The 21188-nt window shown below is 45.0% G+C and overlaps 2 protein-coding genes across 4 annotated transcripts; one reads left to right on the top strand and one right to left on the bottom strand.

The window, feature by feature from the left end:
* Nucleotides 1-363: 363 nt before the first annotated feature.
* On the top strand, nt 364-12647 carry LOC123409909. 3 transcript variants are annotated; one of them, XM_045102783.1, is made up of 19 exons: nt 364-1612; nt 4027-4112; nt 4199-4552; nt 4640-4723; nt 5144-5264; nt 6327-6347; nt 6423-6522; nt 6625-6728; nt 6829-7041; nt 7253-7506; nt 7581-7799; nt 7874-8095; nt 8178-8231; nt 8359-8424; nt 8516-8653; nt 8878-8931; nt 10201-10260; nt 11168-11800; nt 11880-12647. In XM_045102783.1, the coding sequence occupies exons 1-19, from the start codon at nt 616-618 to the stop codon at nt 12036-12038; spliced, it is 3939 nt and encodes a 1312-aa protein (XP_044958718.1). In that variant the 5' UTR covers nt 364-615; the 3' UTR covers nt 12039-12647. The 3 variants fall into 3 exon arrangements, with proteins under 3 accessions (XP_044958718.1, XP_044958717.1, XP_044958716.1); XM_045102782.1 differs by having other exon boundaries at nt 6327-6522; nt 6832-7041; XM_045102781.1 differs by having other exon boundaries at nt 6327-6522.
* A 5669-nt stretch (nt 12648-18316) lies between these two features.
* Nucleotides 18317-20112, bottom strand: LOC123409908 (aspartic proteinase nepenthesin-1-like). Its single transcript, XM_045102780.1, has one exon. The coding sequence runs from the start codon at nt 19891-19893 to the stop codon at nt 18535-18537; it is 1359 nt and encodes a 452-aa protein (XP_044958715.1). The 5' UTR covers nt 19894-20112; the 3' UTR covers nt 18317-18534.
* Nucleotides 20113-21188: the final 1076 nt, after the last annotated feature.

The following is a 21188-nucleotide window of genomic DNA, read 5'->3' as shown; positions in this document are numbered from 1 at the left end:
GCGCAGGCGCGCGGGTCGGGTGTACGTGGCGTTTACGGCGACGGGCACCTTTCACGAGGCACGAGCACGACGCTCCGAGGCCCAGCCCACTACGACGGGGCAGACAAACGGGCGCCGCGATTTTTTTTTTACGCAGAAGCAAAAGCAACCGTCTCTCTCTCTCTCTTCCGTCTTTCTCCCTCTCCCGCTGGCGGATCTGAACTCCCCCAAAAATCGTGACCCGAGAGAAACCCTAGCCCCCAGAGGTTTTCCGCCCCCACGACCGCCGTGGCGCCTCGCCGGAGAGCGCGGCCCGCCGCCGACGCCGACGCGGCCCCGTCCTCCCCGGACGCCGGCGACGATGCGCCGCTCGCCGGCGACGACGCCGACGCGGCCGCCGGAGCCTCGCCGGAGGCTGGCGGCGTGTCCACGTCCGAGCAGGCGAGAAAGGCGCTGTCGCTGCGCTCGCCGTTCGACGGCGAGGAGGCGGCGGCCCGGAACCCTCTGCTGCCCGCGCGGGTCGTCAGATGGGCGGTGGTCGGCGACGCGCGGAGGAAGCACAAGAAGGCCCAGCCGCCGGATCCTGCAGCTGCTGTGGAGCAGCCCAAAGCGAGATCCAATGCTTTCTGGGACAGGATGGAGCCTTACTTCCGGGATATGACGTTGCAGGATTTGGAGATGGCAGAGCCCAAGCCTCTCTCCAGCTCCAGCTGGCTCGATCCATGCCTCCTCGTGCCGTTTGTGGGCAGTGGCAAGGAAGTGTTGGGGAGACATGTTGATCCGTCTGATGCGGCCGTGGTCGCCGAAAACTCGAATTCAAACTCGATGGAGTTGGAGAACGGCATGGTGCATAGCAAACATGATCCACATCAGAGCTCAGATTTTATTTGGAACAGTACGGAGCTAGTCAATAGCAATGGGACTAGTGAAGAGCACTGTGTACGGGATATGCAGGAGGTGATTTTGCACCAAGACGAGCAGCCCTTGGTAATTGAACTAGATCCAGGCAAGAGAGATGGTGTTGTTTTACCAGGCCGCAACGACAATCCGGACTCCTCATTGAATTGGCTCCTCGGAGCAAGAGGACGGGCTGTGCTCACTTCGGTGCGCCCAAACAAGAAGAGGAAGCTGCTGGGTGCAGATGCTGGGCTTGAGCAGCTTGTGGTCCTGCCACCCTTGGAAAGTGACTCTGGTTCAAGATGTGATGTATGTTGTTTGGGAGAGAGTGATGCTGCATCCAATAGGATGCTCCAGTGCAATAGCTGCAAGGTGTCGGTGCACCAGAAGTGTTACGGTGTGCAGGTCGAGCCAGATGGCTATTGGATGTGTGCCTTGTGTGAACGGAGGTTGACACAGAGTGATGCAGGCAGGATTGCGTTTATGCCTTGTGTGCTTTGCTCAACGGAGAAAGGTGCTTTGAAACCTGTAAAATGTGAGCCTGGTGGAATTGCAAATGGGGGCAACCTGAATTTTGCACACTTGTTCTGTAGTCTATGGGCACCGGAGGTTTTTGTAGAGGACACGGACTCAATGGAACCGATCACAAATATCGGTGACATCCCAGAGAAGCGGACAAAAATGGTCTGCACTATTTGCAAGATTATGCGTGGTGCATGTGTTCGATGTAGCCATGGTATGTATTTCCACTCTGTCACATGTAGAAGTGTGATCCTTGTGTATACCAGAAAGCCTCTAATTTATGGGATACATTGCACCTCATGGCATTGCTCTATAGTGAAATTCTACTCCTAAATATTTCACCTAGTTTTCTTTCTTCTTATGCTGCTTTGTCTCACTGAAATGGTACACGTTCCCCCTTGTCCCTTCCTTTTCTTGTGGTAAGGTCTCACATAAACTTACCACATGTTGTCTGAAATGATTCATTGTAGTTAATAACTGCCAAATTCACAGGGATCAAGCAGAATCAGAATTAGACCAGAGTATTGTTTGATTTGCTGGTATGTTGTGATTACTTCATAGGAGACAGAAGTAGAACTGGTTCAGAGACTTAACAGCAGAAGCAAATTTATAATTCCTGCAAAAAAGCTGTTTCATGTTGAACTATTAATCACTCTAATCTGCTAGCAGAGGGCTTTACAAGGTTGCATAGTACTTGCCGATGTTAGTCATAGGCAGGCTGTGCATCTTGAGGATGGTGTTCCAACTAAGAATTTAGCTGTTTGAACTGCGGTATTTGATGATCAAACTTTTACTGCTTTTCGGGGCATTGCAATCTGGATCTATACCATTGTTGACGATGGAATGTAACACAATCCTACATATTTTAATATAAGAACATATATATCGTGTAGGACAAGAAACATGATGTGTGATGAGATTAAATCGTCTTCCGTTCAATATTCTTTACATATTTTAATATAAGAACATTTGTATTGCATAGGACAAGAAACATGATGTGTGATGAGATTAAACCGCCTTCGTTCAATATTCTTGGAAAATTAGTGACCTGCTTTATTTGACAAGCATACTTGATATGGTACTTTAGTTGTACATGTCCATAAAAACATTCAGTTTTTCTGGAATGATACAATCATGGAAACTGTTCTTGGAAAATTAGTGACCTGCTTTATTTGACAAGCATACTTGATATGGTACTTTAGTTGTACATGTCCATAAAAACATTCAGTTTTTCTGGAATGATACAATCATGGAAACTGTTAATGACAAAAGGCCTATGGGTTCCCCTAGGTTTGTTCTGCTCTTTGTGCACATCTTGTTGCCTGAAATGGCTCTTATCTAGGTGAAATGTGTGTGTTGTTTGGTTGATTCTGTGAAAAGTGTAATGTGTGCTGACATTAACTTTATTAAGCTTATAAAAAACCGAAGACTTAAACCACATGAAAAATACATGCTTCTAAAATTTCTAACCCCCCCATCCTGGGAGCCAACCTAAGCAACACGTTTCTTCAAAATGCTTTTTAGGGAGGGGAGATCCATGCATGGGCATATATGTAAACTAGCCAACAGTTCAAATTGTTTTGCATGGGTGCATGGGTAGTGACACTTGAGTATGTGCTATATTTTAGCTATGACGGTAGTATGCCCTAATAACATCATAAATAACTAGAAATAGCATCAAGCGCTTCGACGGAAGTAACTTGGTGAACAATCAAGAGCATAAGTACTACGCAACCAGTTATGGTCTGCTACCCTACTGCCATTATAAGAAGATTCTTATTCTGATTGAAATCTCAGAAATTTGAGAGCATGCATAGTGAATACTAGCCCTCTGGGATGTCATATGATAGCTATTCCATGATTTAAGTTAGCATGTTAAGTGGATTTTATTTCTTCAGCTGGTCATCGTTCTCTAACTGTGACTCATTCCTGTGGTGATAGAAATTGCCAGTGTAAGAGTTTCTATTTTCAACTATGGGGTTTGTAGGGGTTTCAGATGTCGCGCTTCATGAAAAAAACCTTTTGCCTTGGTACGAAGAATAAACCTATTTTCTGGAGAATCTAGTTCGTATAACCTGGAAACACTAGCTTATTAGATTATAGTCGTTGGTGTGAATTCTAAGAGGAAGCATAATTTGCTCTAGGCAGCTGTTTGACATATACCCCTTGTAAGCTGAATGGGTAACTATGGGCTCTGCTGTTCTTGTTGGTATTCTTGTATCAAGATGACAGAACAGTCCCTAATTAGTGAACTCTTTGGAGCAATTGCCTAGGAACAGTCCCAAAGTGGGCCATTGTTTGTTTTTGTGTGTGTGTGGATCGACATTGTTTTTGTTTTGTTGCTACTTTTAAATTTGTAAGCCATGTTTAAAGGCATTTTCTTCTGGTTTTAGATATATTACCTCAATATCACAAATAAGACGGTTTGGACACTGACACCGCAGGTGTTCTCTTGAGCGTTCCTAGGCGCTAGGGACAAGCAGAACACCTACCATTTACCGCTGCTATGCGTGCACTTAGGCAAGATAATTGCTAGGCAGAGACAAAACTAGGAATTTACACCTATCACTTTCTTTAACCTTGTTGATATATGTTCCTTTTTGGTTATTAACTACTTATTTTTTCCAGGGACATGCCGGGCTTGCTTTCATCCTATATGCGCAAGAGAGAAAAAGCATCAGATGGAGATATGGGGAAAATCTGGGCTTAAAAATGTTAGGCTATTTCTTCTCGTGTATGCTGTTTGCCTTGGTTTTGTTGTTTATGCTTGCTAATAGTTTTCTTGTATATCTGTTTGCAGGTTGAGTTACGGATATTTTGTTCGAAGCATACTAGAGTTAGAGGAATCAGCTCCATACACCATGTCAATGGTGTTGCTGAACAGGATACCACACAAGTTGGGCTGGATGATGAAAATTTTGCTCAAATAAGATCTAAACGCAAGAGTAAGGACAAATTCATGAACTTCACATCCATGAGCTCTAGTTTGTCCAGCCTAAACAAAGCGCAGACAACAGAGCTGGTTACCTCAACATGTGCTGTCAGAGGCATGGAAAGTCAACAAGTTCAATGCACAAATATGGTTGTTGATCAGCCTACAGGAGCTGGGAATCTTGTGAGCAATTCTGGTGATGTTTCTACATTTCTTAGAAAGGTACCTGCTAATCTTATGGAGCAAAATTTTTGTACAGGTGTTTGGTGTTATTACTTAATAAGTGGGTTTTATGCTTGTACTTGGCAGCTAATTGACCAAGGAAAAGTTAGTATTGGTGATATACAATCAGAACTGGGTCTCTCATCTGAATCCTTGGAAGCTGCTCTTGTGGTAATTTGTATTGGATTTATGTACTTTATAAACTGTTTCTCTAGGTTGCATGTACATAATTTGTCCTAAACATGATTGGGTCCATTTTTCAATGTGCACTATTTGATTTTTTACGATAAACATGATTGGTAAAATTTGATAGTCTTGTATGAAAAACATAATGCTAGAGTTAACTTTAATTTATGATTTTGACATATTCTGTAGTTATAAGTTATAACAAACTTTATAAGTTGACTAAAGCCTAGCATAGGCATGTAACTAGGAAGGATAGCAGTTATACATGTTTATATCTTATATCTTATAAAAGTACGTATAGCTGCGTCTATGTAGTGATGTCATAATATTTTACATGCTACACTGTTTAGGCCTTAAATCCTACTACCTCTGTTATTTTATATATGGTTTTTTATTCCTTGACAGCCTGAAACATCGACCTTCTCCCCTGGTCTGAAGTTGAAAATCATCAAGTTGCTGCAAAACTCTATTCATGTGCCTCCTGTTCAAGTGAAATCTCTAAAAGAGGGTTCTGTGGCACCGGAAGGTAACAAACTAGATGCATTTGTGCGTGCAGCTACGTTCAGTGTGTGAACAGTATGCTTGTTAATTTTGCTGATTCTTCACCCGGTTGTTCTAAACACATGGTGTATCTCTGCTCTTCACTGTCCATTGCGAAAAATGATTTATGGAAATACTTATTCTTGGCAATACGTCTAGCCATGGCAATGCTGTGTTGTTATCTTAGCTTTATCTGGATATAAGGTATGGACGTGTGGTATTAAAGATTGCTATGCATTTTCTGGCCCTTGATCTGGGAATCCGACATGTTTTTAGAAATACAAGGCATATTTTGAGCGCGCACAAATGATTTTTGAAGAGTGTACAACCAAGAGAAAAACCAAAAGCACTGACCCTGATATCCTTCTTGAAGTTCCTTGGAAATTGAAGAGAGACTAATTAGCTAGTTGAGTCTTAGAAACGAAGAGAGAAAATGGGTCTTAAATGAAGGAAACAAGTGAAAAACTCAATAAAGTCACATGTGTGCATTATTTCGGGAACTAAACGGGGAAAACTGCCCCACCCTTACAAACAGAAACACAGCGTTTGTTAGTCTTTTTTTTCTGGAGTTTCTCTATTCAATCAGTTGAAATCAGTATGGTGTGTGAACTAATTACACCCAGTGTGCTAGTAGTCTGTTACAACTTACAGTTACTATGACCATTCTATTAGGTTTAACTTTTGACTGTTTGAAATTCTCAACTACGATTTTCCTTGAGAGTGGGGTACTTGAGTGCTGGGTAACCTGGTAGTCATAGGATTAAATTTCAAATTATAAGGAATCTGTTCGAGTTGCGCTGCTAAATATTTTACACCCAGTGTGCTAGTAGTCTGTTACTACTTACAATTACTATGACCATTCTATTAGCTTTAACTTTTGACTGTTTGAAATACTCAATTACGATTTTCCTTGAGAGGGGTACTTGAGTGCTGGGTAACCTTGTAGTCATAGGATTAAATTTCAAATTATAAGGAATCTGTCTGAGTTGCACTGCTAAATATTTCATCTTCGCTATTGTAGACTCACTTCTTTCGGTATTGTGGACAGGTCCATTGGATAGAAGTGAAAGTAAGAACGTAACTGATTTACAACTTGGCTCAGAACTTGAGGAAGGCATCTCTTCATTTGATCATTGTTTTCCAGATGGTGATAAAGCTAATAAAGACACTGATTCAGTTGAAAATTGCGTGCACACTTGTCATGATGGTGGTGACGATCATATTTCTCGCCAACCTTTTCTTACGTAGGGTTCATCAATCATTTTATGCTTATGTCTTTCTTGCCCACTCTGCACAGAGGCAATTCGATCTGTTGAACAACCTAATCTCGTATTTGCTTCATGCAGCATTGATGGCCATGATTACTATATTCATCCATCTATTGAGACAATGTTGCAGAATTTGTGCGATCATATTCCGAATCAAAATAAACAGGCTAAACATTATCATGGTATTCCTTTTAACATCTCGCCATCAATTAAATCACATCAGTTACCATAATGTTATTTACATCTCGTGCTTATAATCTACTTTCTTTTGTCCAATTTAAGTAGGAGAATTATCCTACCCTCCTCATGACCAAAACCTTGGTGGTTCACCAACAAAACATGAGCAATTAACAGATATAGTTGCAGTTGATCAGGCTTCTAAAGCAGAGTCATTAGGTATTTTGGAGCATTCACCCCATGACGAAATAGAAGGAGAGATAGTTTATTTACAATCCAGGCTACTCAATGATGTTGTTGCTATGAACCAGAGATATGGTAAGGGCGCGTTCTTCTATTTGCTAATTTTATTTGTAATTCTTATGGTATTTAATTTTACGTAAGTATCGGATCATTTTGGTTGCTGTCCTGTTATAGTTATTTACAGATATATCAACTGATTGGTCTTGAGAGTGCAAACTTAACTGAATACTTGAGTAATTTCTTCTGCTTTCTGAATCGATGTTTCAGTTCTCATTATATCTTGCAGAAGATCTTGTGCCTAAGGTTGTCCAGAGTCTTTCTCAAGAAATGGATTCTTCCAATAAAAGAAAGTGGGACCATATCATTGTGAATCAGTTCCTTCGTGATATAAGGGAAGCTAAGAAACGCGGCAACACAGAGAGGAGACACAAAGAAGCTCAGGCTATCCTAGCTGCAACTGCACCTTTTGCTGCACCCACCTCAAAAGATGTAAACATTCGGAAAGAGCCAGAAAATGATGCTGTGCCTGTCAAACAAGAGGTTTATACTGTTCTTGTGCTTGTTTCATTGATCTTGTGCTATGGACATTCATATTTTTCTTTTCATTGTTGCAGAGTATTACCAAAGTCCATGCTGGATCTTTAAGACTCAGCCAATTGACTTCGTTGCCACAAACAAAGGATCCATCATTTTCTAACAGTAAAGTCTCAGCAGATACTAATTTTGGCATTTTTGATCTGGCAAAATTTTCCAAGAAAAATGGTCTTCCGTGTGATGTGTGCATGCGACGTGAGACCGTACTGAACCGAGTGTTTCTCTGCACAAGCTGCAAGGTGCTTTGTATCTCCCTTCTTGTACTTTCCTCGCGTTGCACTTCAATAAATCATTAACCCCACACGTTCTGCAGGCTGCTGTCCACTTGGACTGTTACCAGAGTCGAACGAATCCCACCGGCCCCTGGAAGTGTGAACGTTGCCAAGAGATGCTATCAGATGCTGTCGTGTCAGATAGTCAATCGGACTGCAGTGGTTTAAAATCCTGGTTGGTGCAGTGTGGTTTGTGCCATGGTACATCAGGAGCTCTTCGTAAGACAACAAACGGGCAATGGGTTCATGCTTTTTGTGCCGAGGTACCTTGTCTGGCATCTTTATTTTTCATATTGCTGCCTTGCTTAATTTATTGACATTGTTGACTTCGTCAAATTTCTGTAGTGGCTCCTGGAGAGCTCATTCAAAAGGGGACAATGCAATTCAGTAGATGGAATGGTACTAACCTCTTTCCAGTATCACACATGCTCATAATTTTAGTATTGATACCACCTGAAGACATATATTATAAGTTCGTGCTAATTATCTTATTGTAATATATTCTAACTATTTGGATCTATCTAAGGAGGGTCTTCTCAAGGGGAAAGACACATGCTCGATCTGCCAACATAATGTTGGCACATGCTTGAAGGTCTGAACTTGTAAATTATTCGTTGGACCTAAGCTCGAATGATAAGACAAACCGATTCATTCTTGCTATGTTTTCTCTTTCAACCATGCAGTGCAGCACTGTAGGCTGTCAAGTTACTTTCCACCCTGCATGTGCTAGAGATGCTGGTCTTTACATGAACACAAAAAAGTTTGGGAGCTTGTGGCAACACAAAGCATATTGTGGCAATCACAGTATTGAGCAAAAAAAGGTAAGTGTTGCTTTAAGATGTTTAGCTGGATATCTTTGATCTGCAACAAGGAAGTGGTTTCCCTCAAAATCCGTCTTTTATGTATCTGCTAGTACAATAGAAATGTAGTACTATAATATTCTTCTATAGCAGTCTTATGTTAACAACACTCATTTTCTTATTATTCTTCTATAGCAGTATTATGTTAACAATACTCTTATTCTCTTATTTGTAAACTTTCACAGGTTGACTCTCAACAATATGGACCCGCGGAAGTCACAATCATGAAACAAATGAGGGTAAATGTGACCATTGCATGCTTTATGTAGTCGCTTTGTAGGTATTAGCTGGAAACCTGAAAGTAGCACTATGTAAGAACCTTCGAATTTGAATTTATATGCCAATATCTGTGGCATGTACCATGCCGGCAATTTTAATAGGTACTAACGAGCAGCTTTAGTTTACTGTTAAACCGTATCCCAAGCTGACCAGATTAATGTATGTGGCTATCAGATAACTAGTAGTCGTAGGGTTTACAAAAAAAAGAACTTCATTGCTTTTGCCTTTAGCTTTTTGCAAGCTGTAGATGCTTTTTAGGATATTTATCTGGAAGTTGAGAAAAATCTTTTTGGAAAGTACTAAAGCCGGTGGCACCAAGCTTCTGGCATTCTCTGTGACAAGAGGGTGCCACAAAAGCTAAAAGGCAAATTCTATAGGACGGCGGTTCGACCCGCAATTTTGTATGGCGCTGAGTGTTGGTCGACTAAAAGGCGACATGTGCAACAGCTAGGTGTGGCGGAGATGCGCATGTTGAGATGGATGTGTGGCCACACAAGGAAGGACCGAATCCGGAATGATGATATACGAGATAGAGTTGGGGTAGCGCCAATTGAAGAGAAGCTTGTCCAACATCGTCTGGGATGGTTTGGGCATATTCAGCGCAGTCCTCCAGAAGCCCCAATACATAGCGGACGGCTAAAGCATGCTGATAATGTCAAGAGAGGTCGGGGTAGACCGAACTTGACATGGGAAGAGTCCGTAAAGAGAGATCTAAAGGATTGGAGCATCACCAAAGAACTAGCCATGGACAGGGGTGTGTGGAAGCTTGCTATCCATGTGCCAGAAATAGTTGGTCGCGAGATCTTATGGGTTTCACCTCTAGCCTACCCCAACTTGTTTGGGACTAAAGGCTTTGTTGTTGTTGTTATTGTATTATCTCTGGACCAGTTTGGAGCAATTATGCTTAAGAAATATGAACTCCTAAAATATTTAGATTTTGGTAATGTGTACTCAATGCTAGCTTGAAGCTAGTGTTTCTATTGCTGGTGGTGGCATCCGTATTTTAAGTGTTATAAATAAGGTTATTTCCATAGGTTAGTATTCGATGAAGCCTTAAACGCTCTGTCCTGAGTTGGCTTATCTTCAGTATAGATCATTATAAGTGGTACTATTGACTCTGCATATATCACTAACACAAGGCTTGTGCAGTAAAAGAGCACCTTCTGCTTACAAACTCCTTAGGGTTAAACATGCTTTATGCTAATGTAATATTACCTCTCACGTGGCAGGTTGAATTGGAAAGATTACGTCTTCTTTGCGAGAGGGTTGTTAAAAGAGAAAAGGAGAAGGTACCGTCTCTGTGATATGCATTTACTTTTTGTGCCTTTTGGTTGCCCAGAAAACTAGACTTTCATCAGGCACTAGTATGATCTCTTCGAGAATTACTGGCATTATTCCTTTGTGTTAGTAGTGATAGTGCTGAGTGACTTGCATCATTTGATTTCACAATTATTGTATTATATCTGATTTTCCTATCAACGCCTTAGATGTGGATATATTTCTACTGAACATTCTAGTACATACAAGACACTTAGATATGTTGAACATTCTAGTACTTCACAAAGTTCCCCAGATACCCGCCCCACAGCAACATGTGACTTATATCTTGAAACAGAGTGGTTTGCAGCAGAAAAATTGAGGACTGGTCCCTTCTCCTTTTCTGTAGATTTTTATGTTTGCAAATATGTTCTGTTTTACTTACCAATGCTGGGCTTTAATGACCCAGTTACTCTTTTGTGGTGGGTGGCCGTATTGTTTTACGGTGAGGGAACTTGAGATTTATCATTCACAGAAAAGTGAGTTGCAGGATAAAAATTACTATGAACTAGGTTCGACTAGTTTAGACTTCTTGACAGGCGTTCTAAATATCTACTGTACTGTTTTTCCTGTCTAGGGGATTTGGTACATATCATGTGGTTGCGAGGCATTTAGAAATGGAGAATTCACAAAAAGTATAAGATTCTGGATAGTTGATTTCAAAGTGAGTAGGTGTGATGGTGGCTACACACAGATACACTATTAAACAAAACATATTAATTATTAAATACACATCTGAGATACAGTAAAGAGCATACTTCAAAACATCAAATGTGTACAAAGTTTGTTCATGCCAGTTTATATGATACTTTGTCATATGTTAGTTGTCTAGCTGCAATAGTTATGGAGTTTTTACATGCCAACTTTTTTTTATATCAGAAAGAGTTGCTTGTATGTGAACATGATATACTTGCTGTGAAGAGGGACTATGTTGCCTTCTCGATGCGGGCTTCATGTTATACGCCTGCACCTGGAGCAAGTTCAGAATCTGCCACTACTTCTGTTAATAACAATTCGTATGGTGGAAAAAGGCAAAGGTCGGATGATATCACAGTGAGATCAGACGATGTGACAGTGGATAGTACTATTCCCAGGAAACACACTATCAGGTTTCCAGTGCATAGCAAGGACACTGATAGGAATACAGCTGACAGTTCGACATCAACAATATCATACAAGCGTAAGTTGGATGATGTGGAATCACTCGCTCATAAGAATCTTCAAGAAAGAGCAGCTACTGCCTTGCAGAAATCAGAAGACGGAGAAACAAAGTCAACAGATAATGCCTTGCAGAAATCAGAAGACGGAGAAACAAAATCAACAGATAACGCCTTGCAGAAATCAGAAGACGGAGAAACTAAGTCAACAGATAATGCCTTGCGGAAATCAGAAGACGGAGAAACAAAGTCAACAGATAATGCCTTGCAGATATTAGAGGACGGAGAAACAAAGTCAACAGATAATGCCTTGCAGATATTAGAGGACGGAGAAACAAAGTCAACAGATAAAAAGGTTCAGTTTTTTTTCCTGCTGTTGATTTATATTCTGTTATACATCTCATTGCTGATATTTGAACTATATGACTTTGCAGCATGAAGAAACAGCTAAAAAGGAGCCTGCTATTACATCTTACCAAGCTCTGTCGCAGAAACAACACCCTCCAAAGAGACTTGTTTATACTCGCCGTGGCTCCTCCAAAAAGAAGCAACGGAGTCAGGATGTTGTAGTACAAGGGCCTGTTGGTGGATAGCAGCAGCCTATCGAAGTGGCTCCTTTCTCCATCGCCAGGAAACATGGTTTCATGCCCGGCGTCCGAAAAGCAGATTGCAGCAAGCGGGGCTGGCCAGTGTTACCATCTCATCACACAGCCAATAGGGGCACGGACGAGCTGAGGTTATAAAATGGTGCACACCGAGCCCTTGCAGTGTGATTTGAGCTTCCAGCCAGAAGGTTTGACCCCTTGAGCTGATGCCACTCAGATGACGTGGCGGCATGGGTGAATTCATCCACTAATTAAGTTATCAGAGGGCAGATTTTGTGAAATATGCTATGTACATTGTCATCTCTGCAATCATTAGTTTAGTCTTGTAACAGAGAACAAGTAGCTACATCTGGTGGATGATGAAAGAAGAGGGAGGGTAGTAGCGGGTTGTGACTGACTGACATCTGTAGCTGACAAATTGACTTGTGTAGTTAACGTAGGCCATCCATCTGCAGATGAATGATCTCTGTACAACACCAGTAGCATATGTAGGCCCGAATGTACACAGAAATTTGACTGCTCGGTTGACGAGTATGTGTGTGGGTGTGCTTACATTAGTTTGTGACCTTTGAGACAAAACGTTGCCAGTTTCATGAATCCTTGTAGCGCACAGCAACTTGATGTTTAAATTGCTTACGCAGTTTCAGCGTCCTTCCATATGGCGTTTGTTTTTGCGAGAAAACAGAGCTGCAATGCAGCGATTTCCCTATTATATTCGTTGGAAACGTGAATAATTTTGATGCCACCTCAATCTATATATTTTTGTTCCAAATGTCATGATTGAGAATTGCACCGTGCAGCCATGGCAGCATCTCCAGCCCTGGCGTGGACTTTGATGCCTGCATATGGACTCACCATACGCAGGCATGTCAACGTCCCCAACCTCCCCAGTCTCCTACAGATTACGATCCCATATTCCTAATGTCGTAGATTCCAAGGCCTTGCACTCACACTTGCGGCGGATGAGCCATGTAGTATGGCCTGGACTTTGAATGCCATATGTCATCGACTCGCCTTTGTTTTGGCATGTCAACGTCTCCGACCTCCTAGATTATCATCCCAAATGGCCTAGTTTATTGTCCCAAATGGCATATGTGCGGAATGAAAACGCCGGATTCCCGGGAATGAGTTAGGGGCTGTAGCAGTGGATATAAGTTAGGTCGGAGATTTTGACCCTTTTGCACACCAAAGTAGGCCTCGTATTGACCCGCTGACAAAGCGCCGAAAGCTAAATACATCTTCACGGTGCCTTTTGGCGCATGGTGACTTGGACGTACCTGCGGTGATTTTTGGCCGACGACTTAGAGGTAAGCTATGGAAACAGTAGATGTTTGTTACTTTCTTAGTACTCCCTCTATAAACTAATATAAAAACGTTTAGATCACTTTTACGATCTAAACGCTTTTATATTAGTATCAGCGTATTAGACACATTACAGAACAAAATAATCTAAAAACATTTAGACGCGGTGCATGAACTTGTATTTCGTTTGTTATTACTTGTCAAGAACAAAGAAATCAACCAATAACTGATGTGGGTCGTGTTTTTTTAATGATTTGGGACTACCTAATACAACATGCAGTTGTGAGTTCAGTGCATGCAATGATATTAATAAGCAAATAAATACAAAGTTTTCTTGTTTTCTCCTCTCGTCGTGCAGAACCTAAGGCGGGCCATAGTGGGAGTAACTTAGGTGGTAACATATACTCCCTCCGTTTCAAAATATAAGACCTTTTAGAGATTTCACTAAAAGACTACATACGAAGCAAAATGAGTGGATCTATACTCTAAAATATATCTATGTACATCCGTATGTAGTTTATAGTGCAATATCTAAAAGGTCTTATATTTAGGAACGGAGGAAGTACTTGGGACTAGCAAACATGCTGATGGCACATAATAAAAGAAAAGAGAGATGGTCAGAGTAACATAGGTAGATACCATAACATGTTAAATGCTATGCTACTATGTGTCATGCATGTCAATAAATAAGGTCATCTATGATACTAGTTTATGATACTATGCATTATGAAGGTAGTATCATACAATAGTATCATATGCATGATACTACTATATGATACTTTCCACTATGACCAACCTAAGATAGCATGCATGGATACATATGAAGTAGTATTGTTCATGAAATCTTTGTGTATCAATAAATTAATAAAAGAACAGTTATGTACGTAAAATTGTGCTACGGAAAAGAAGAGCATCCAATCCACCAGAAACCCCAGACAACCACCACCGCTTCACACGGTCCCAGCCGGCGAGCCCACATGTCCCTTCTCCGCTTCGACGGCGAGATTCAGTGATGCGCGATAGTAGTTACATTCACTGCCAGAGCCTAAACCAAACACAACGCGCGGGTGCGCGCGCCGGGGGGGGGGGGGGGGGGCGCAAATGAGTCAATGACATAGAAAAGCCTAGGGTGATCAGAGACGTAGGAGGATTAGTAGAGCAATTAATAGATAAATAATCATATTTGTTAAAAAATCCCGTAGGAAGGGGGAGGAGCGGGGAAGGCAAGGATGTGAATTGTCCCACCAATGCTCCACCATTGGTTACATTAGGTCTTTTAGGGTTAGAGTTTGGTTCCTTAGAGGCATTAATCTTGTGGCGATGGTGGTGTCGTGTGGATCAAGAATAAAGTTTTCCCGAGTCTAACCAATGACATAGGAGAAGATAGTGGATCGTCTAGTCATCGCACTTATGAAGTGGTGGATGTGCTTGTGTTTTGATGTTATATAAGTGGTGTTTGAAGGCGTCTTATGACGGAGTACACAATGACGCCTCGTATCTTGGTCCATTGGCTCCTTCTTCGACCTGTGATGTTCCTCCAGTTTAAGCATCATAGGGGAGCTTGTGAGGGTCCCCTGAACCCGTGTGACTGTATATGGGGTGGTCTATTCGGGAACGTTGCATGGAAACAAAAAAAATTCTGTGCAAAAACACGATCTATCCATGATGATGACCATCTATGAGAGGAGAAATTTAATCTACATATCCTTGTAGATTGCTAAGCGGAAGCGTCCAAGAACGCAGTTGATGTAGTGGTATGTCTTCACGATCCAATCACGAACCGTCCCGCGATCTCCCGATCAAGTGCCGAACGGACGGCACCTCCGCGTTCAACGACGTACAGCTTGGTGACGCCTTCACCTCCTCGATCCAGTGAGCGATGGTGAAGTAGCAGCCCGAGTCCTCCGACAACACGACGGTATGGTGAGGTGTTGGTGGTGAAAACTCAGCAGGGCTTCACCGTAGGGTATTTGAAGGAGAGAAACTACGAGGGACAGGAGGTGCAGCGCCGTGACAAGTTGTCGTGGGGCCGCCCTCTCTCTACTTCTCTATATATAGGGGGAAGGGAGAGGGGAGGGCGCCCTAGGATTTCCCCTAGGGACTGGCGGCCAAGGGGTGAGGCGGCTAGGGTTGGTGGCCCCTCTTCTTGGGTGCCATGCCGCCCAAGTTTGGGCTGGCGGCGCCCTAGGAGGAGGCCTCCTCCCCTTCGGTGGAAGTGGGAACATGTGAGGGGCTGCGCCCAGCCCCCTGGTGGGCTACGGTGCCCCCTCTCCTTGGCCCATGAGCCCCCAAACAATTGCCAAGGCCTCCTGAAACCCCTTTCGACACTCCGTCATACCCTCGGTGTACCCTGGAACACTTCCGAACTCTGATGGCCTTCATCCTATATATCAATCTTCACCCCCGGACCATTCCGGAGTTCCTCGTCACGTCTGGGGCCCCATATGGGACTCCAAACAACCATCGGTCACCAACACAATGACTTAATTATGCTTATATCGTCACCGAACCTTATGTGTGTAGACCCTGCGGGTTCGAGAACTATGCAGACATGACCGAGACACTCTCCGGTCACCAAAACAATGACTCAATTATGCTTATATCGTCACCGAACCTTATGGGTGTAGACCCCGTGGGTTCAAAAACTATGCAGACATGACCGAGACACTCTCCGGTCAATAACCAATAGCGGGACCTGGATGCCCACATTGGCTCCTACATATTCTACGAAGATCTTTATCGGTCGAACCTCGATGTCAAGGATTCAATCAATCCCGTATGCTATTCCCTTTGTCCATTGGTATGTTACTTACCCGAGATTCGATCGTCGGTATCTCCATACCTAATTCAATCTTGTTACCGGCAAGTCTCTTTACTCGTTCCGTAATACAAGATCCCGTGACTAAGTCCTTAGTCACATTACTTGCAAGCTCATTGTGGTGTTGTATTACCGAGTGGGCCTACAAATACCTCTCTGTCATATAGAATGACAAATCCCAGTCTCGATTCATGCCAACCCAATAGACACCCTCGGAGATACGTGTAGAGCACCTTTATAGTCACCCAATTACGTTGTGACATTTGATACACACAAGACATTCCTCCGGTGTCTGGGAGTTGCATGATCTCATGGTCATAGGAATAGATACTTGACATGCAGGAAAACAGTAGCAGTAAACTGACATGCAGAAAAACAGTAGCAGAAAGCTCATGTGTGTGGTCAGGAAACCTTGACCATCTTTGATCAACGAGCTAGTACTTTAGAGGTTCACTAGATACAGTGTGTTGTCTATGTATCCACACATGTATTTGAGTTTCCAATCAATACAATTCTAGCATGGATAATAAACGATTATCATGAACAAGGAAATATAACAATATTCACTTTATTATTGCCTATAGGGCATATTTCCAACATGATCGTCTAGTATTCTTCCTTGGCGTGGCGGTTTATTTTTCAGTCACTATCACTGCCATCTTCTGATTCGCACCCACGACTTCGTAGCCGTTTGTCAACGTTTTCCTGATGATGTTTAGAGGACGATAGATGACATCGACCTTCGCTCATAGCGCGCCGTCGACGAATTTAGGAGGAAAGATGCATCGTACCTCCAATAATGACATGCGTGTAATTTTAAGTTTCTATAAGGATGACCGTGCAAGAGTTGATCGACTTTAATATATGGTCGTTTACATTTTTGCAAAATATTTCATTTATATTTTTAGAGAAAAAGGAAAAGTAATGTACGAGCTTAAAGAAGAGCAACACCTCAGGCTAGGCACCGACGGGAGAAACATCTTGAGACCCATTGGTTTGCTTTCCCTTAAGAACGCTCCTAAGGTCTTGTACAATGCTAGATGCTTACAAAGATCCTTAACAAATAAATAAACTGGATTTTCGTCGTGTTGAGTTCAGCCGCCACCTAAATTGCCTTCTTACATGTATGGATTTCCGCAGCCTTCGGATCAGAAACGCCTTCAAAGAAATGGCAAGTAGCCGCTCTAAACGCTCCCGCATGGTCACGTAGCACTGCACCAACACCACACTTACCACCTTGCTCTTACAACGACGAAGCTACACGTGGAGATGGACTCTGCTTCACTCGCCGATATGTTGAACGGGGAGGAGAAAAATCTATCGGCTGCAGGACCGCTCGTAGAGGAGATCAAGGGGATGGTGAAGATGTTCCAAGAAGTTAAAGTGTCATGGGTAAGGCGTAGTGCAAATTCTGTCTCGGATAAATTAGCTAAAGTAGGCTTAAGCGATGAACTATGTAAGGTTTGGTTTTCTATTCCCCGAGACTGTATTCTGGGAATTGTATCGGACGAGATCCTTAGCAACGTCTAGTCAAGCAATAAAGCGGCAATGTACCTAAAAAATAAACATCGATACTTAAAAAAGATCTGATTTATTTCTTTAAGCATCTTCCCTAAATACCTTGCATTGTACGATGCCTGAGTGTCAAGGACATGTTTTTCTTAGGCCCTGTTTGGTTTCAATAATTCAGGTGACTTATAAGTCAGGTGACTTAAAATCAGTGACTTATAAGTCACGCCTGTTTGGTTGCCATCTGACTTATAAGTCACCTTTCCATGTAAAAGTGGATGACTTATAAGTTTTAAGTTGGGTTGGAGCAACTTATGACTTATAAGTTAGGATGACTTATAAGTTGTGTCTGTTTGACAAAATAAGTCATTTTTTACACTTTTTAACTTATAAGTTGGTGACTTATTTGGAACCAAACAGGGGCTTAGGGAATCCACAATGTATGTCAAAATGGTGGTGTCAAGTTTCAAAGTAGCTTTTGGCACTAGTTTGACCCATTGTCGGGGGTGCTGCCACATCGAAAAAGTAGGGAACCACGCACGTTGTGGGGACGATGCCAAACTAGACGCCGATGCCAAATTCTGATCGATGCGCAACTTTGGCAGCAACACACTATGGATGCCTTTTAGCTTCGGAATTTTCCAAACTGTACAGTACAACCGAGGCGCCCGGCCTTTCCATTGAGAAGGCTCATGCGTGTACACCTTCAGATCAGCTACATGGACGGTCCAGCTTACACGGCCGCACAGAATTTACCCTGCCGCCTCAGTCCTCCACCGCCGCCGCCACGTCGGCGCGTTTCACCCCGATCAGGTGCTACGAGTTCTACTACTCATCTGTACACAGTTTTTACCACTAGAGCGACGCTACGAGCTCGTCGCACCGCGCCGGCGCGAAGGACAGCACGTCCCTGTCGAGGTCGTAGACGACGTGCGTGTTCTGCTGCTGGTAGTTGCCGATGACGGTCTGCTCCCCGGCCGCCGCGTCCAGCACCAGGCACATGACCCGCGCGCCGTGGTCCTCGAACACGTAGTTGCCGCGCGGCAGCTCCCAGTCGGCGCCGTCCAGGTGGAGCGTCAGCGACGGCACGGCCACGGCCCGCTTCCGGCCCCGTCCCCGCCAGAACGGCGCCGTCGCCGGCAGCGCGAAGCAGAGGTCCAGCGCCGCGCCGGCCTCCGCGCCGATCACAGGCAGCCCGACCTGCGCCATGAACTCCGCCTTCACCGCCTCGTACACCTCCTCCGGCAGCGTCGTGATCGACGCGCCCGAGTCGATGATCGTCGACCTCAGCCGCCGCTCCGGCACCGGCAGCCGCTTCGAGCCCACGCTGATGCCCTTCAGTGAGAGGAAGTAGAGCGACGGCTGCGAGGGGTCCTTGATCAGCGGCGTGGACTGGAAGACGGTGCCGCTCCGGAGCTCGGCCGCCGCGCCGAGCGTCACGAGGCTGCTCTTGGACTCGAACATGGACGTGAAGCAGTAGGAGAAGCTGGTGACGCCGAGCTGCGACGGCAGCGACCACCGCCCCCGCCCGAAGCCGGCAATGCCGGTCTCGTTCGCCTGGAAGATGCCCTTGTTGAAGTGGCCGCAGCCGAACGTTAGCCGCCGCTCCGAGTGGCCGTCCCCATTGCCGAAGGTGAAGCGGTCGGCGGCGAGCTGGCCGACGGTGAGCGACTTGTCGCCGTAGTGGTAGACGTAGACGCAGCTCCGCTCGCCCCAGCTCCCTCCGGCGCCGCCGCCGCCGCCGCAGGACGTGAACGGGAGCGCGCGGCACAGCGGCGCGTCGCAGGGGAGCGCGGCGTAGGTGGAGGACAGGGCGGGGTCCAGGAGCGCCAGACCCTGATCAAAACAGTCGAGGCAGGGCGCGCACTGCGTCCAGACGAGGTCGCTGCCGGTGTCGAGCGTGAGCGCCACGGGCCGCGGCGGCGTGCCCACGGACAGGTGCACCAGGTACTCGTTCGTCATGATGCTGCCGCCGGCGCCGGCGCCGAGGCCGGCGCGCACGGGCCGATCCGCCTCCGTCGCCTGCGACGACAGAAGCCGCCGCCGCCGCGCCCTGGACCGGTGCGCCATCCGCCGCACGAGCTCGGGCCTCGCGAGCCCGAGGCCGGCGTCGGCGTGCGTGAGCAGCGCCGCGATCCCGGCGCCCGGAGCGGACGCGGCGAACGCCGGGAGCGCGATCAGGACCAGCAGCGTGGCCACGAGCTGCCGCTTCATGGCTGGTAGGTAGCTCAAGGCAGTGACAAAGATCGCCGGGAGCTAGTCGTGGGATTACGCTGCTTATTTATGTTCCATTTAGGAAGCAGCTCGCTCGCTGCTTAGTCGTGATTGGATTAGTCATTGGATAATTCAGGGGACCAGTAGTTGGGTGATGTGCCACTGCCTAGTGATGCCTACTGCTTGGCAGAAGCCAGTAACCGCATTCTTAAAATAAGATTGCTTGATAACAAAAAAACCAACAGCACTTTTGTTGCTGTTGCACTTGTCAGGGATCGATGTACGCCCCGTTCTGTGTGGTGGTTTTCATAGATGCAACTGAATTCATGTTCTCGTTGACCCACAAGTTTTCACGTTTTGGTGACATTTGTACGAACGGTGTAGTATTAATTTGGATGTGTACGGGATGAGACATCTCTTACCTTTGGAGCATGAACCCCTATCTTCCTTCTAAACACCCACAATGTCCGTTCGATCAGTATTCGGTAAATAAAAAGTTAACCTAACCTGACCACTCACTTAGACCATGTCTATCAAACCAAGTAACAGACCAAGCTGTCAAAATTGTTTACGAGCTCCCGTAAACAAAATTTATGGGACGACATGTCTTGAGACATAACATATCCCACATACATCATCGAAATTCAACATGATTTAAAAAGCTAGTAGTTCGCATCATAATAATTTACATCACTGGAGTTCCAAACATAGGTCATACAAGCTTAAAGTAGTTCATACGGAAATTAAAGTAGTTCATACTACGCGGGGTTCTACTTCTAACACGAATACTTGTTCTACGCTTTCGCACCGGAGTCAAAGTCGCCGCCGTCGCCCTCTGTCGCCGGGGCTGTCCTCGTGTGGCGACGGCTCATTGGCGTGGAGGGTGCGGTAGATCAGGGTGCTGGAGAGCGTCTGCATGAGTTGGTACTCCTCCCCGAGCTCGTGCACGCGCCTGGCCGCAACTACATCGCTAGCCGTGGCGACCTTCCTCGTCTGCCACCACGCGGTCTCGGTCGCCCAGATGCGCCGGAGGGTCGGGTCAAAGATCCTCCCCAAGCGTTGGAAACTCGCCCACGTGCGTGACCCAACGCTGCGGGACTTCACACCGCTTCCCTTTGCGCATCCGTCACGGGAAGGAGGAGGGAGGGGCTGCCGGCCTCGCCGTTGTTGCGACGCTTGCGGCTGGCAAACCCACCATACCAGAACCTGCCGCGCCAACCGAAACCGTCACCACCGTCACACCCTTCACACACGGTTGCCATCGCCGAAGAGACCGATGGCCGGAGGCACTAGAA

This window comes from Hordeum vulgare, chromosome 7H (genome assembly GCF_904849725.1).
Source record: "Hordeum vulgare subsp. vulgare chromosome 7H, MorexV3_pseudomolecules_assembly, whole genome shotgun sequence".
Lineage (NCBI taxonomy): Eukaryota > Viridiplantae > Streptophyta > Magnoliopsida > Poales > Poaceae > Hordeum > Hordeum vulgare.
Note: the sequence above shows the minus strand (reverse complement) of the source record. Positions and strands in the feature narration are given on the sequence as shown.